Source organism: Melospiza melodia, chromosome 4 (genome assembly GCF_035770615.1).
Source record: "Melospiza melodia melodia isolate bMelMel2 chromosome 4, bMelMel2.pri, whole genome shotgun sequence".
NCBI lineage: Eukaryota > Metazoa > Chordata > Aves > Passeriformes > Passerellidae > Melospiza > Melospiza melodia.
In genome coordinates, this window is record NC_086197.1 from 9,632,827 (window position 1) to 9,651,375 (window position 18,549).

At 36.9% G+C, this 18,549-nt stretch overlaps 1 protein-coding gene across 1 annotated transcript in view; it reads left to right on the forward strand.

The window, feature by feature from the left end:
- Window positions 1-18,274, forward strand: part of SEMA3E (semaphorin 3E) — a 126,943-nt gene extending 108,669 nt beyond the window's left edge. Inside the window, exons 11-17 of the mRNA XM_063153783.1 lie at window positions 391-613; window positions 3,247-3,338; window positions 4,535-4,576; window positions 7,864-8,030; window positions 14,054-14,121; window positions 15,576-15,715; window positions 17,034-18,274. Coding sequence (XP_063009853.1) covers window positions 391-613; window positions 3,247-3,338; window positions 4,535-4,576; window positions 7,864-8,030; window positions 14,054-14,121; window positions 15,576-15,715; window positions 17,034-17,486 — 1,185 coding nt within the window. The 3' untranslated portion in view covers window positions 17,487-18,274. The remainder of the gene's footprint in view (window positions 1-390; window positions 614-3,246; window positions 3,339-4,534; window positions 4,577-7,863; window positions 8,031-14,053; window positions 14,122-15,575; window positions 15,716-17,033) is intronic.
- The last annotated feature ends 275 nt before the right edge of the window (window positions 18,275-18,549 follow it).

Here is an 18,549-nt window from a genome sequence, read left to right on the forward strand (position 1 = left end):
TATTTCTCTACTGGGATAGAAAAGCCCTTTCTTCTTACTCTGTCCATGGCCATTTCGATTACATCAAAAGATGAGTTGGAGGAAGAAATAAGCCCTATGACATTTGTCAAAATCTGAAAGTGTTATCTTTTATTTTGTCTTAGTATGCCAAAGAGGGATGAACTCCTGCTTCTTAAACATGACAATGCCAAGGCACTGTTCAGCATTTCCTTTCTTCTCATGATTAATAATCCACACATGCATAAAGTACAGGGTTCACTGTCCTAATTTCCACTGTGGTCTTCTGGGCTTGGTTTTCTGTAGATTTATCTTTATCCCTGAAAATAAGCCCCTTTTCTGGCAATTTCTTGGGCAAACCTTCAGGACAATCTGTGTTCTGTGTTTTTGCAGTGTGCCAGCAAGGTGAATGGAGGGCTGTACACCACCACTAAAGACTATCCTGATGAAGCTGTGCATTTTGCCAGGAGTCATCCACTGATGTATCAGCCCATCAGGCCTGTTCATAAGAGACCAATACTAGTTAAAACAGATGGAAAGTACAATCTTAAACAAATAGCAGTGGACAGAGTGGAAGCTGAAGATGGCCAATATGATGTTTTGTTCATTGGAACAGGTAAATAAAGAAAGCAAGAAAGAATTTTTACATTTATGATTTTGCAAGGGTTTTTTTGTTTGTTTCTTTTCTTTTTTTTGCTCTGTTTTGTTTTGTTTTGTCTTTTTTCTCCAGGATGAAGCAAATCAATGCAACATTTATTTTTATCAACTTTTGTTTTCATGCCTTCACCTTACAGAGGATGTTATTCATTCCAGACATGTGCTTCACTGTGATGCTAACATACAGGAAAGTAATGATAGGGAACTATTTAAAAACTAGCAAGAAAAAGAAGTATAGGATTCCGTTTTAATTTCTTTTCAAAAAAAGAATATAAAAAATTTGCAGAAAAACCAGCCTTATTTTTTAAATTTCAGAACACTGTCAGGTATCTAAGCTGAGACTTGGAGACCTGAGAGAAACAAAGGTGATATGATTTCCAAAAATATCTGTTCAAGTTATTGGCTTTATTCCACAGTTTCTTTTCCCCAGTTCTGGAGACAACAAGTCTAGCTGAAACCAATAAAGAAACCTGCCAGCCTCCAGATTTGGGTTTCAACACAGATCAAGGAAGGAAGAAGGAAATGCCCAATTTCAAAAAACCCAAAACTTTCAGAAGTTTCCTGCCAAGTTTTCTTGTCTTTCTTCTGTGCCATTTTTTTTAAATATAAAGAGATTGTTTAGCAATAATTTTTAAGCATCTTCCTAACAAACACTGTAAAGGAAATATATAGCATATAGCTGCAACGAGTCTAAGAAAGCAGGAAAAAAAAAACTGTAATGGTATTTGAAAAATAGAAAAACATAAGAAAACAAGAGGAAAGGCTGGAACTACACAAGACTTAAGTCACATCTAATCTGTCTGGAAAAAAACCAAGGATTCTTACAGTCACATTTAATCAATTTAACAACAGGAGTGGTATCACAAATCATTTTGACCATTTTGTGTAGGAAAGCAGTTCCAGTGAATTATTTTTTACTAATGAAATTCCTCTGATAAGTACATTTCATTGTTGAGAACATTCAAAAAATCATGTTAATAGAATAGCGAAGCCCTATTTATATTAGTGCTGTTTTCTAAGATTTTAAATAGCCTTGGAACAGTCTTGGTGAAGGACTTAACCATGGTCTGTAAAATATTGTATTATGTGTCACTTATTTCTGTAGGAACTGCAGATTTTGCAGCAGGTCCTACATCCTTTATATATTCTCCTTGCACTTTTAATTGTGACTGCAACAAATATTCTTGTACACAAGTCTTTTGTTCAGCAAAGTTGAATCCAGAGTGGCTTAAGTGTGTGCTTTAGAGCTGTGCTGGATTGGCCCCCAGCAGCTGCCCAGTGTTCTCAGGCTGTCTGATCTCAGGTGACAAGAAATTCCAGCAAAATAATTTGGGGTTTAGAAGCTCTGAAATGAAACCTGCAATCACTGCTCCGGCAAAACTCCCATCAGAAAACTCACTGCTTATTTGGGCAATATAATATTAGAAAAGGTTGATATGTATTTTTTTAATCCCAGTCAAACACCTGCTGTGTAACATAAGTAAGCAGCATCTTAGAGCTGAGCAAGTTTCCTTAGGGTAGCAGGGCAGGTTAGAAAGGTTCATCAAAGGCAAAGTCTGAACATCAGAGCTTTCACGTGTCTGTCAGCAGAATTTGAAGAGGGACTTACTTATGAAAATCACAGCTCAGAATACAAATTCTTTTCACTGTTCTACTACAAAATGGTTGCCTTTGATTACATAGTCTCTTTGAAAAATGGTGTATGACCCCAGTTTAATGGTTCCTCTTTTTGTTTCACCCTTTGATCTTTTGCTGAACATTTTCCCCAGTGCTTCCCTGCTTAATATGTCCCCTGTAAATCAAAGGTGACTGAAAATAACAGAAGAAAAGAAGTGATATTTGCCATTGTTGATGACAGATTTTCAGATTAAGGACACGAAGGCTTTTTTATAAATAGCCAACAAGGCAAAAGCAAAGTGGTGGAAGACCAGATGTTATTTGTATGTTTTACTTTCCTGCAAGAGTTGCAGAGACAGAGAGGTTGATAAACCTAAGTCCAATGCGTCTTTTTGAATGTGCATCCTGTATTTTGATTAATCTCCCTTTGACTACACCTTCAGCTCAGCAGCAGCTCAGTGTTTCCTTAGAGAAGGGTAAGAATTGTGCACAATGAGCCCCTGAAAGTTTTTATAGTTTTGCTTGGGGAAATGGAGCTGCTGTTAGCAATTAAGCATATTAGTAGTTTGCTATCTAGTGTAAACACTCAGATCCTATAATTAAAGCTATTTTACACTTGCTTGCCTCAATGCACTAGGCTTCCACCTACTTCCATTTCTTTTTCTGAAATATGGTTGTGATCCTTTTGCTATTCACAATGAGTTATGACCCAGTGTTTGAAAAATACAATTAATTACGTATCATACAAGTGTCTAAATTGACTCTTATTTGCCAGGTACAAATTGTCATATATTTCATTTTCTAAGCGTAAGTATCCTTATTAATGATAGCACAATGCAACTAAATTTTCACATTTATAAATTTCAATCCATTATCAATTTGAAGAAGTCATTTCAGGTATTTGAAGGCCATATAAATGTTTCAACCAATCATAACCTTTAATTTTGTTTTGTTTTGTTTTAAATTTGTGTCCAGATAATGGTATTGTGCTGAAAGTCATAACAATTTACAATCAAGAGACAGAATCAATGGAAGAAGTGATTCTTGAAGAGCTGCAAGTATTCAAGGTGAACTGTGTTGTATATGAAGTATATACAAAAGTCTTGAATTTTCTGCAGAGTTAAAATGTCAAACAAATCTGAGGATAGTCAAATGTATAATACTCATGTGCAAGAAATTTTCTAATTATGTTGCAATTTTATGACAGGAAACCTTCATTTTCAAATGAAGTTTTTCTAATGTCCCAAGTACCAAAGCATGTTGAAGCAGATCACAACTACTGCCTTTATATTTATGTGCTTGGACATTGGAGTGCAACTTTTAATTTAAAACTTACTTAATTGTGTTTAATTTTCCCTTGTATCCAATTAAGTAATTAAAAAAGTATAACTGCACACATAAAAATGTGCCTGCTACAATCTTGGAACTTCAAATGACATCCAGATAGAAAAAACCCACTCAGAAAGATTGAATCAGTTAACCTGTCTCTACAGTGGGAAAACATGGGTCCTCGTGAGGCAGATCTCCATTCTCCTAAAGAATAATCTATGACTAAAGCTCAGTTCTTGGCATGTGACAAAGCTAACATAATGAAATTCTCTCAGTGAGTGTCATCACATCACGTTAGCCAAATAAAGCAGGAGGCTAACCTGCTTCAAGCTATAGGGAGAACCTAATATCAAAAGTTGGACATTTAAATCTGGTACCTGAATTTAGGCAGTGCAACTAATTTTTTAATTATAAATACAATATATAATTATTATTTATTGTTGACTGTAGAGAAAATCAGAGAATTTGCCCTTCTTGATAAAGCTAGTTTTCAATAGAACTATGAGGGGCTGTGCATTGCTCCAAGAAATCTGAGCAGAGGGCAGAGAGGACAATGGTAAAAGAAGGAATTCCTGCTATTTTCGTCTTATCTTCAATGAATGTTTTGTTATAAAGAACACTCCACTTATCACTCTCAAGCGGGACAAAAGAAATTCAGTGGTGACAAGGGCTAATGTCATGTTTGACAGGGAAATTGAAGTGTTCCTGTAGCTCTGATAATCCTGAATTAAGTGTTGGCTGCTTGTTTCCAAATAAACTGTTTTAAAGCAATACTTCTGAAAGTCACAATTTCCTCACATCTTTCTTAAAGAAAGTCAAAGTACCTAGCAAAGCTGAATGTAATAAGTAAATACCAATACTATTTTACCTGATTTATTTTCATAGCAAAAATACATTCTTTTTTCTAAGCAAACAAAAATCTCCTATTTTTTAGATGCCAGTTCCTATTATTTCCATGGAAATCTCTTCAAAAAGGGTAAGTATTTTGTAAGTGTGAAATGTGATGATTGTGACTCAAATGTAATGAAGCTGTAAACTGCACACAGCTGGGTGCATGGATAGATGGACATAGATGTACATCATCCATAATGAGATCTGGTTGGATACATGTAATTGTTCTGTAATATAAACTTGTAATTGTTCTGTAATATAAACTTATGGTTATGTGCTCTGTTCCTTTATCATGTATTTATGTTTTTCAATTCTAGTGGTAAATATCCTTAGCTCACAATGCCATAAATATCAAAGCAAGTAAAAACCTTTTTCATAAGTTACTGTTGTACTAATCACAGTAGGGATTAGTTTGGTGGATATGGCAATTCACAGAAAAGTTCTATGTTGATAAAAGCAGACAGACTTCAGCCCCATGGGGATATCAGCAAAAAAAGCCTTGCTGGCTCTCCCACATACTCAGTTGCCCTTTAGGGTTGTTTGGATCTGAGTTCTTTTTGAGTTTCTGAAAATTTCTGCTGATATAAACACCCAATTTATTACTCTTGTGGGTAGATTCTCTTTCATATCATATCATATCTATCATATCATATCATATCATATCATATCATATCATATCATATCATATCATATCATATCATATCATATCAATCATCTCAGCATGGAGCCATTATAAACATCCAAGGATAGTTATATCTTAATGTTAAACATGTCCAACAGTGATGTTAGACATCCAGTGCAATGTAGGTGCACATAGACACAGTGAAACACGAGTAACAAGGAGTGAAAACTGCTTTATTAGGAGGTGGGACTGTGCCCCAAAGGGTTATTTGAGTCTTGGTGTCCAATCAACTTGCAATATTCCTGTACGTAACACAGAAAGTCAAAGTCCTGTGATGGCAATTCAGAGAAGGATTTGGGTTGAAGGATTTTGAATTATTTCCTGCCTCAGTCTTTTCCCACAGACTGTGAAAGCAGCTCTGGAGACCAGATTATCCAGCACTGCACCTAAGTGATTATTTGGCACCTAAGTGATTATTTGGGAGAAAGACTTGGTGTCTTTTCAGATGTTTGCCTTATCTTTAACTCTCAGTGAATTGTCATGGTTAAAGGGTTGTGTTGGAAGAGTAAAACAGATATCATAAAATATGAAGTAGCATTCATCCATTATATTCATCTCCCAAGAGATATGCTAACTCTACTAATTCAAGGCATACCTAGAAAATCTGGACAAATCTGCAAAAAAGCCACCAGAGCAACCCAATAGTTGAAGAATAACCTTATTGTGAGAAGTAAAAATAGCTTTACTTTTTCAAGAGATCAAAAAGAAGACTGAGAGAGAACAGGAGAGTCATATATATTTTACTTTGTGAAGTGACTTCCTACTGCGTATATGAGGATTCTTAAACATTGATGGCAAAGCAATATCAGATTAAAAAACCAAGATTGGCTTGTTGAATGTAGATAAACTTATTCTTGAAATAGGATACAGTTTTCTGACACAGAGGAGAATTAAATGTTGGAATATATGCTAGGGTCAGAGTAGGCACCAAATAATTTTGTATTTAAAATCAGCAGGAACATAACATTGTTGAGCATATATGAAAAAAATGTAATATCTCAAGCATTTTCACTGATCTATTTTGAACTTGGAGTTACTGAGCCTGTGGAGATCTCCGTGCTACCTATGTCTCCATATCCTTATAACACTGACCAGTCTTCACCAAGTCATGGTACAGTAAAATATCGCATTTCAGGGCTGAGCTTGTTATCTGCAGAGACTGGGAAAGAATGTTCTTTGATATTCACTTGGCTAGATATCAGATGCTTCTTTTCCCTCCTGTGATTTACCAAGACTTAAGGAAGTCTTTACCCCTGCTAAAAGATAAAAGAGAAAATCTCATCTCATATGTCTCATTGAAAGTGTTGTTCATGTCTTCTGGGACAATCACACTGCAGCACTTGCAGACAAAGAATTCCCTTTAAAACAAGTATCCTAGGTTTTCTCTTCATTCCAGTTGGCAGATTGAGTTCCTGCTACTATCATCTGGTTTATCTCACCAGAAAAAGTCTTCAAGCACTGCTGTTACCAGCCTCTCCTAGTTTATTCCCCTGGCATCTTCAAAGTTTGATTTCTATGATCTAAAGAGATATAAGAAGTATAATAAGGAAAAAGAACAGACTATCCAGATTAAAATTTATGTTTTCTGATAGACTAAATAAGATGTCAGTATTTGCCAGCTTTAAGTAACTTCAAGATACCAGATTTTGACAGCTTGATCAAAGAGTAGGAATTATGGACTAAATTTGGCCACTAGGATGAGCACAACTTAGGAATCCTTTTTCTGACTGGTAAAACTGTGGAAGTGAGCTGTGCATAAGCAGTTTCTATTGAAGTGCACAGTGCATATTTCTGTGTTCAGAAAATTTGCATTCATCAGCAACAAGACATTTTCTCAAATACCTTTTAATTCAAGCTATTCTCTTCCAAATTTATTGTGCAAGTGTCTGAAGAATTAAATTGATTATCTTTTATTTTCTTTGAAAAGGACATCTATGTGAGCTCAAAAGATTCAAACAATGAATGTTAATGCTGAAAAACTCCCACCCAAACCCTGTAAATAAATACTAAAGAAGATACCGACATGTTAATTTGAAAGGAAAGACTGCGCAGCAACAGGAAAACAATTAAATAGCTATCTGTCTATCTATCTATCTTCCTATCTATCTATCTATCTATCTATCTATCTATCTATCTATCTATCTATCTATCTATCTATCTATCTATCTCCTGTGCACTGAGAAGTTATACAAATCATAGCACTACTGTGCATGTAAATATGTGACCATATTCTAAATAGCTACATCAAGAGTTAAATTTACTTGAAAACTCCCATTTTAAAATTGAGTTCGCTTGTAACCTTTGCATATTTGAACTTCTTTGTTTAAAGTCTTTTGTGTCAAGTTGGGTTTTTTTTGCAGATTAGTTAGGTGACAAGTGTAAAGAGGAGACATTGGAAAATATATTGATGAAAAAAAGACATGTAAACCCTTTCCTATTCAAACACAAAGCTGAAACTTCAGAAGCGAGGAAATGCCAAAATAAACTTGTTCATTTTGCCTTCTTTCTGTTTCTCTGTCCTCAGTAGGAGAGTTTAATCTGTAACCAGATATTTTCCTGCAGAGTAACTCTGCCTCCCTCAGGTCACAGGCTGGAAGCACAACAAGCGACGATTAATTTAACAATTTCTGCTTTGGGAAGGGAAGTTTTAGCGGACATTCTAGGAACCCTGTGTGGTGCTTTTTTTGCAGCAACAGCTCTACGTGGGATCCGAGGCGCTGGTGGCCCAGGTGAAGTTCCACCAGTGCGACATGTACGGCACAGCCTGCGCCGACTGCTGCCTGGCCCGGGACCCCTACTGCGCCTGGGACGGCATCGCCTGCTCCCGGTACTACCCCACGGCAGTGCAGGCAAAGAGGTGAGAGCCCTGCTTCTCTGGCACTCTTTTTGTAAATATCTACATCAGCGGGTTCTACTGCAACGCAGAGTACTTCGTTACTTATTTGTCTTATTCATCTCCCTCTCGGACATAACCCAACAGTGAGACGTTGCAGTGCGCTAAGGCATAGTCGTCTTCTAATTTCTCAGCAGAACCTTAGGGGATTGCAAGGAACCAAACTCACTCAAGGAAGGCATAAACTGCAGTAGCAGGAATAAATAAAAATAAAAAATAAAACTTTATGACTAGAGCTAAGTCATTTCGTAATTATTTGCGTCACACGGTAAACCCTGATTTCCTCAAACATCTTTCCGTGTCTTTGCAGCATCAGAGACCTGGTTTGGTAGTGTTATACAAGTATATCAGACTTCAGTAACATATACCACAGAATTTCTAAGAAAAAGTCAAAGAAGATGCTTTGTTAGAAGTTGTGACAGTGTTCACAGGGGTCTGAGGGTGAGGGAAGAGACGAGGATCTGACTCCATGTTTCAGAAGGCTTGATTTATTATTGTATGATATATATTATATTTAAACTATACTAAAATAATAGAAGAAAGGATTTCATCAGAAGGCTGGCTAAGAATAGAAAAAGAATGGAATGAACAACAAAGGCTTGTGGCTCGGATTCTCTGTCCAAGCCAGCTGACTGTGATTGGCCATTAATTAGAAACAAGCACATGAGACCAATCACAGATGCATCTGTTGCATTCCACAGCAGCAGATAATCATTGTTTACATTTTGTTCCTGAGGCCTCTCAGATTCTCAGGAGGAAAAATCCTAAGGAAAGGATTTTTCAGAAAATATCATGGCTGCAATTAGCAATATACCTTCACCAACCAAAATCCACCAGAACGAATTTTCTACAAAAGCTACGTTTTGGTTTTCTGCAGTGGATTGAAAGGCAAATTACTCTAGAGGCAAGTTCAAAGCACAGACTTGATTTGGGTGTTTTAATTCTTCCTTGTGGAGACAGTTTCTCTGTATCACCCTTCATTTATTCTTGGTTCTTGACCTTCACTCTTTCATTCAATGATTTCCTTGGGACCTGTTGTTCTCCCTTCCCTCTCAAATCCAGGTTCTGCAATTCAGCTACACAGGTCAAGTATCTATAACATGCATGTTTCAATCCAGACCTTTTCACAAAAATTAGTCAGCTTTGCCACCTAGACAGAGGAATTTCTTCCCTTAATCAGCAAAATTTTGGTATTGCATAGTTCAAATAATTTCTGTGGTTTTTTTAGCAATTACTGGTTTAAAAAATATATCCTTATTTATATTAGACCTACAAGGACTATAATAATAAATTTAATAAATTCCAGAGAGAGTTTTAAAAACTTGTGGAGATGCTTAAGTCCAAACAAAGTCACAGTATCCCAAATATATTATTGTTTCTTAAGGAAAATCTGAAATATGGGGCTTTGTATTTAGTTATTTTTCATCTGGCATATTTTATCTTTCCATGAACCTGGATGCACTCAAATGCATGCTGACTATTGTCAGGCGTAATAGACATTTCCATACATTTTTTTAAAAGATAATTAATCTAGTGATTTTCTCTTTGATAGCACCATTTTTTGGATAAGACACATTTAAAAAGACAAATGAGAAATGCAGTGTGTGACTCAGCATAACTGAGAATCTCTTGGATTTGCTGCACTAAGGCATGTGTTAAACCAAGCAGGAAACCTACACAGCTTTTATAAGCAGGACTGCATCGTTTTCTTGTGCATTTTGTGAATATAGGGAAGGGAAGATGTGCACTCTGGTTGACTGCTCAGGGTGAGATGAGTCTGGTTAAAATTTTCAGGCCATGGATTAAGAAAGATAAGCAGCTATACAGTGGGCCAGGGAGATTAATGTCCTACAGTATAAGTAGAAATTTGATTATCATAATGATAAAGCATATGGGTTACTCATCTGATGATGTAAAAGTCATTTGGGAGGAAAGGGGGAGTTAAAAATTCCCCAGCAGCATTTTAACTTGCTAGCAGTATCACCATTTATGTTGTGCAGGCTACTTGTTGACTAAGAAAAGATGAAAGGAACTCTCTGAGGCCTGGACTTTGTTGTACATGTTTCTCACCTAAGACACTTTCCAGAGTAACACCCTTTAAGTTCCCTTAAAACACATTTATCCAGGGTGGAGTGATATGGGCAGCACCCCAGGCACCTTCCTGTGCCTTACCTCCTCAACATTCAGCAGGTCAGCCTCTAAAAGAAGAAAATACTGCTGCTATCTCCCTCCTTCTCTTGAGATAAGCATTGTAGCAGTGGAGAAGGGATTTGCACTCAATTGAATGTTCTTGAAGTCTGCAAAACTTGTTTTCCATATCAGAGTCTGGGGAAAACAGCCATCAGGACTAACAGTGTTGAGAGGCATGAATGGCATCTGCTTTGTTCACTTCAGGACACAGCTGAAGCTCAGAGCATTTTAAATTTAAGGCCTTACACTAACTGTGTGGCACAGGGAGAGGCAGGGAGAGGTACCAGGGACGTGTATGGAAGTTGTTTTAGGTTGCTCTCTACCATGTGAAGAGTTCCAGGGGACAAGGCAGGTCCCGGCAGACAGCGTGGAGCTCTCTGATACCAAGTGGCACTGACTGGTTGATAATCCTGCCATGGGTTTTAATTTAATTAATGCCACATCCCCGAGCATTCATGTCTTAGTCTGGCCTTGTCTCAAGGCTCCAGATTTCTGCTCAATCTGTACATGGTAATACAAGTAATGTAAGTGCAATTGGAGAGTAGTTGTTTCTCCTCTTCCTGATACCTGTCCCTTTATTGGAGTCATAGAGTTGTGCCTTACATTGCAACACACTTGAGCTGACCCTAGTACCACCTGTCTCTGCTCAAATGTGGCCTTAATTCTGTACATTTATCTGTTCTTTTGATCTGTAAGAGCAGTGCTGTTAGTGGGTAAGGGCTCTGCTCAAAGCTCTCCTTTTAATTCCAGTCCTACCGGTGAAGAATTGAATTGGGGCAAGGATGTACAATGTGTCCTCCCCACTTTGGTCCAGATGCTGTCTGCTTTAGATGCTGATGCCTCCAAGGTACAACAAGTGTTTAGAGTAACATTAAATAGAAGTCTGTAAACTAAAGCATGTAACAGATGTAGAGAGAAGTGAAGCATAAATATAAAAATCTTATGCTTGGCCTCTGGTATTAATTTTTTTATATTGTGAAAATCCTTGTACATGTATATCCTGGATAACTAATTAAATGTGGGGTTTAATCAAGAAAAAATAAAAACTGAGTCCAAAATCCCATATTTTGATGAAGGCAGCACAACACAGCACAATTCCATGCTAATTACAGGTGTGTGGCTCCTGAATACTGCAAATACCTCAGATGGCAGAAGGAATTTCTACTGCATTCAAATTTCATGAAGTGCACTTGAGAAACCAGAGGTCCAGAACTTAAATGCTTTAGTTCACTATTAGCTCTGCATTCTGATTTAGTCAGTTTCAATTTTTATCTAAACAAGCACCAGATTCTACGAGTGAGATTCTTTGATGTACCAGCTCACCATCCAGGCTGAAAAAGGTCTGAAGTAATTTAAAAATATCTTTGAACTTGGGTAGGCATTGTGTGATTCTTTAGCTAATTTTTAGAAGCTGACAGTCTCTCCCCTGCCTCCTCTCCCTCTCTGTTTTCTCTCTCCATCACCCACTCCACCAGCAGGCACGCAGTCTACTGATTTACTTATGTAAACATAGTGGTGCCTTTTCTTCCCAAGACTTCTTGATTTTGCCTCATACATTCCTGGGAAATAATAAAGAAAAATGAAAATTATGATGATGGTAATGATGATGATGACTGTGTTGCTTTCTTGCAGATCATTTTTACTAGGTTTGTGGAAGCACAGAGTTAAGGGCTGAAATCTAAATCAATGAAATTATAGATTGCAAAAGATACTTCCCAAAATTCAGTGCATTTGTTAATCACTGAAAATTGTTTCTTACAGTAATTTATCTCAGACATTGTCTGATAATCTATTATTCTGAGTAAAATAATTTCTAAGAAAAAAATAATACCAGGCTTATGTCAGTATTTGTGAGATGAGTTTATCTCCCAGCATCTCCCTCTCTTTCAGCACCTCTCCCTTTTTGCCTTCTATTTCAGAAAATAGTAAGTGAAGGCACTGAAAATAGTAAGTAAAGGCACTGTATCTTCCCCAGTCTTCACAGCTGCAACAGTAAAATTCCATCAAGCAAACATTTCTTTTTCTTTAATGATTCTGACAACTGGAGAAATAATCCTGTCTTACAGAACTTTTTTTTTTGTTAGCTTTACAGTGATCTTAAGGAACTCATGAGTAAATAGAACCTATTGCTACCTGTTCCTGCTAGATAGGGCTGTTGGACCTTACAGCAGCAGGATTGTTGCATATCCTATAGTGTTTGTGTATATTTGTGCAGCAGAATGTCTCTTCTGAGTAATCTACACACACAGACTTGCAAACCTGTGACAACATTTATCAGCACTGACACTACACATTGCAATGACAACACCCAGGGCAGAATAAGGCCCAGTTGCTACCTCTGTTTTTCTTTAATAGGATGCAAGTATTGTTAGCATTTCTCTCTAAAAGCCCAATGCAGTCTTCACTGAATTTCCAGATTCCCCTGAAACAACAATGGAAAAACACTGGTTCTTCTCTGAGTATCAGTGGAGGTTAATCTTTGTCCACCAATAACACTGGATCATATGGGTGACAAAACTCAGAAAATAATCACTGTCTACAGCCAGATTAAAAATAAAATTAGTAACATCCATGGACAAGACTTTTAGGTGGTATAAATCCAAATAGTTTCTGTAAATTCAATTTGTGAAAAATTAAAATTTTATCTTTTGGGTTTACATAGAACTGGAGAACAACCTTATTTCACTAATAAAATGCAAAGAATAACAGAACTCTTTGGCTTTGTTTGTTTCTAATGTAATTTTTACTGTACACATACTTACTGTGTAAGATTTGCTGCACTGCACATTTCTTCTGTTAATGTCTTATGTATGGCATTGGCAATGCTGTATAGAATTACTCTTTATGCAAATATAGGAACAGTATCCTCAGACAAACTACATTTGAGGTTGTTGGACATACTAATGTAGCAAGATACAGCATTCCTATAGGCTCTTTTATTTCCCAGGTAAACAATCCTAGATTTATTTATCAAGGCACTCAAAGAAAAGAAATGCTATATGAAGGCACAATTATTTTGGGAATACACTATATAATAATGGGTTTAATATTTTTTTTTCTGTAAATGCAATAAAAAACTCAAACCTCAAAAGTCAGAATGATTTTTCTTTCAAAAGAACTTGTATTTTTTCCAGGTCAAAAACAGGGCTCACATGTTCTGACTGCAGTTCTTCTTCCACCAGTTCACTTTCTAAGCATGGGCATTCATGAATCTGTATATTTCCCTGTTGAGAAAAATGAGCTCAGTAACTGTCTGGTACAAAGGTGAAATAAAATGAAGTGTTTCTTCCACACGTTGAGACTCTCAAGTGAAGGAAAAAAACCCAAAAAACCATGAGAGTAAAGGATAAAAGAAGTACCATCACATCCATGGGAAACTGTGCTGAATTAAAGAAAATTTCCTTCCTTTCTGGAGATAGAGAGAGAGAGAGAGAGAGAGAGAATACAAAGGCAGGCTAAACATCCCTATGACTGAGTGTTACCCAGTCAGTTCAAAGGATCTTGTTTTCGTATTTATAACATTAGTGTAGTTATATAAAAAATGGGCACATATATAGTTTTATATATAATTGTACCTCTTATCCAGACAAGCATGTTTTTTTCAGACACATGACTCCCACTAGGCTGAGTGGAGACAGAATGCTGCTCTATAAATGAGCACTTCTCACAACAGTGGTAAATTGTTAGCAATCAAGGTTTAACTCCTGAAGTTTTTAATGAAGGCTAGTTTAGCATAAGCCAAACAACATGTAAGCCAAACGTTTTGTCTTAAACAATTCCACTTTTTTTCCCTGCAGACGTTTCCGCAGACAAGACGTTCGGCACGGGAACGCGGCGCAGCAGTGCTTCGGCCAGCAGTTCATTGGTAATCTGTTCAAATGTACAAATGCTTGTAAAGGCCTGCAACAGCCAGCACAGGGTTTGCCAGGAACATGAGCCAGACCATGATCTCACCTGCTGTTTTCACTGGCGTGTTCCTGTCACGTTGTAAGAGCCGCGGGGCTGAGCCCCTGCCATCCGCGTCTAAGGGTGGCTGTCTCAGTGGGTGACATCCCAAAATGTTCATGTGCTGCTGCAGCAATGACATGCAGACTAAAGATGTGGAGAGTGCATCCCAGTGGCTCCCAACAGGAAAAAAAAAAAAAAAAAAAGCAGAAAGATGAGGCAAGGATTATAAACAATAAATAGGGCTGCATTCTGAAATGTGCATGAAGTAGTCAGGACACTTAAAATTTAAGAACAGCCTTGAGCAGTGACATGACAGAATAAAAATGTGTATATATGATCAAGTTTTCTCTTAAAAAAATAAGACAGAGTACTGTTATCCAAACCTTGATAACTGAGGATTTCAAGCATGGGTATTGGGAATAGAAAACCAGAAATAAAACAATTGCGTGGAAATGCTCTGTAATTTGCAGGATAATATTCAATGCATTTATAGAAGAAAAAAAATAAAACATTAAAGTTTCTTCTAGAGTAATATTCAGAGAAACACTATTTTTAATATTAACATATATATATTTTACATATATTTTTAATATATATATATAATTTATATATCCATTGGATGATATTGTACATGTTGGAAAATTATGTTCCAATATTAAGTGCTAATTCTTCCACAAGTTTAAAATACAACAGAGAAATCACAATTATATAAAACAGTGCATTTTTTAAGATATAAAGCTGTTTGGGCTCAAGAATCTTTCTCACTATTATGGAATAAAATGGTTTCATTAATGAAGCAGTTGGTTTTGTCCAGTGTAACAACTAGTTTATCTTCCTCCAGGTGTTTTGTTGGATTGAAAACAGAATTGAGTTTTGATTTAATTCTTTCACCTTGTTTTTATTAACACCCTTGGGCCCAAACTGTGCATTCAGTTAATACATATATAGCATGGATATGTAAAATATTGGTTAGAGTATTTATAGTATCATTCTGCAAACAGTTATGTGCTGTAAATATCCCTAAAAAATTAATTTTTTTTTTATTATATTCAAACATGTTTTGAATCCTTATGTTTCACTGAGTGAAAACGAAATTAGCTATTCATAAGAACCAGGCACAAGCAATTAGCAGTGTGAAAGGCCGAGATCTGTTTCTCTGTAATGTTAGGTGAGTCAGCACAATTTGGTCAGATGGAGTGAAAGCCTCAGATGATGGGAAAATTCATTTAGCAGGTCAGATCTTCCTTAGACATTACTCTCCAGTCACTGTCTGGCTGCCTTGGAATTAAGCTTCACTTCTAAAAGCAAATGTACATTGAGTTTTACAAGTACTTGCAGTAACATATTTTTGAAACATTTTTTTCCTTCCAGGTGAAGTTCTGGAGAAGACTGAGGAAAGACTTGTCTATGGAATAGAGTACAACAGCACCCTTCTGGAGTGCACCCCTCGGACCTTGCAAGCAAAAGTCATCTGGTTTGTCCAGCGAGCACATGACACTAAGAAGGAAGAGGTAGAAATATTCTTATAGACTAACTTTTTTCAAAAAAAGAGCCCTTTGTTAGGAACATTACATCTTCACTGAATTTCTGCCACCAGTTGCTGAAATGTATATGGGTGCCAGGGAAAATCACTATGTTCATCTGGTCTGCTGAGTTAATAGACCTGAGAATTTCACCTGGTGTTTGCATTCAACATCTTGAATGCAGATGTTAAACATGTAGTGAAGCTAATTTAGGATCTCAAAACAAAGGAAAATCCATCACTTCTCTTGGTATGTTTTTGCAGGTAGGAAATGTGTATGTATTATTTCCAGTGTTAGTCTAGCTTAACTTCTATTCATTCTTGCTGCCTCACCCATTTATTATAATTTTTTTGCAAATGAGTGTTGGTGGATTCTCTGCCCCTTTTAGGTATATTTTACCATTATGAAAGTGCTTCATAAGTGCAATCATATTTATCCCTCCATACCTCTCTGATACACATCAATGTAGCTATCACTGCAGAGTGGAGGAAGAGAATCACCTCCCTTGGCCTGTTGGCCACACTTCTTGTTATCCAGCACAGGATGCAGTGATTTTCTACAAGTGGGCATGGCCAGCTCTCATCCAGTTCCTCATCCTTCAGCACTGCCAGGTCCTGAGTTCATTCTCTTCAGGGCTGCTTTGGATCCCTTCATCACTCAGTACTTCTGCTTAAATTCATCACCTCACTGTTAAATGGAAAGCTGAGGATGCCATTTTCCTGGCCATTCCTGCTGCTGGATTAGACGGCTCAGAGCTCCCTGCTTGCCAACATCTGGGAATGTCTCATAGTCAATTCTGAAACCCTCAGGAGCTGTAGGAAAAACTCAAACAGCAGATTCAGAACTGGGGCTTTAAGATCACAATGGTCCTGCTTTTAAAGATGCAAATACTTTTATGAATGTCTCCTCAAAAGCATACCAGTCTATAAAAGAGTTCACAGGGATCCTTATCAAAGGTCAGCTGGCAAATGCCCTTTTTTTTCCATCTAGTGGATAATTTGCATGTTTCTAACTTATTTCCCTCTGTCTGCTTCACTATATGCTCTTCCATGCTTCCCAGATTCTTTAGATTGTTCTACATTTGCAACTCAATCTCTTTTTTATTTCAAGTAAATATTTTTGTTATTACAAAAAGCACTCTGAATTAAAAATTTGTAGATCTCTAATCTTATTCTCAAAATTTATTATTATGTTTATTATTATTATTATTATTAGTCATGAAAGTACAGTTCAGAAATAATTAAATTGGTTTAATGTAATAGCAAAGGCCTGTGCTCTATAACTGCATTTTATGTTTTTTTTCCAGGTGAAGACTGATGATAGAATAATAAAAATGGACCTTGGCCTTTTATTCCTGAAGCTGCATCGACTGGATGCAGGGACTTATTTTTGTCAGACAGTGGAACACAGCATTGTTCACACTGTCAGGAAAATCACCCTGGAGATAGTCGAGGAGGAACGTGTAGACGAAATGTTCAATAAAGACTACGAGGAGGAGATCCCTCACAAAATGCCATGCCCAATGCAGAGCAGTATACCTCAGGCTTCAAAGCCATGGTATAAGGAATTTCTTCAATTGATAGGTTACAGCAACTTCCAGAGGGTGGAAGAATACTGTGAAAAAGTGTGGTGTACAGATAAGAAGAGAAAAAAGCTGAAAATGTCTCCATCCAAGTGGAAATATGCCAGCCCGCAGGAGAAGAAGGCAAGGATCAGGCCAGAACATTACCGGCTGCCCAGGAACATAGCTGACTCTTGATGGACAAAATCCATCCACTGTTTCTGAGCAAAATTTTATTTGGACTTAAGAGGGAGAAATCAGTCTTGGTTTGAGTAAATTTCACAGGTTTATATATGTAAAATATTGGGACTGAAAACAAAAATGCTATGGTAAGTTATATTGTACACTCATGATGACTGTTTAGAAGCATTTTAAACAAAATCTTCCCAACTATCTGGTTCTAAGTAAATGCAGAGTTTTGCATTAGGGAGACATGACAATCTTCAGGTTTTGAGTGCTTGAATCAGTTCCCTGTGTGGATCGTGCTTGCGCTGTATATTGTTGCACATGATGGCATATTTAACAAATTCAAATAGCTAAACATTCACAAGTGGATGAAAAGTATAAGAGGTATCTTTTCCTTGTTTCACAAATTTCTCATGCTTCTGAAAGCAGCACGTCTTAAGATCTTATTCCTTTTGATTGTGACCTGTCTGAGTTCATCACTGAGAACAATGAGATGTGTTAATACAGTGTACTGCTACTTCTAAAGATAGCGAAGGGAAATTCTATTTACTTCCCATCTTTTTTTTCAGTATCAGCTATTTATGAAGCACAGTGTGCTCCCACAGCTAAATGATATTGCCTAGCAACTTCATGTAAGCCACATGCATGCTGAGAACACAGACAGAATGAAATTCATCAATTTATCTACATAAGAAGTTGAAATAATGGTTTAGATAGAAAACGAGTCCATCTTGTTTCTGTACATTGCCTTAGTGGACACGAATTAAGGCATCGCCCTCTTGTGGCTATAGAAAGCAAAACACGATATTTAAATTACTTTTTTTTTGAAGAAATATGTGTAAGCAAAGTATTACTGAGATCCCCACTGGTTTGCTTTCAGCAGACACTTTTAGTCTCCATGTGCTAAAGCCACAGCTTTAGAAGACAGTGTTGGAAGTAATTTTCACTGGGAAGGCAGTGTTTTAAATAAGTGATGCTTTATGTTGATAATGTGTTTTTGGAGTAAAATGCAGTCATAAAAAGTTAGGATGCAGATTAAAAACAAAGCCAGCATTATGCAGCTGTGTTTCTACAG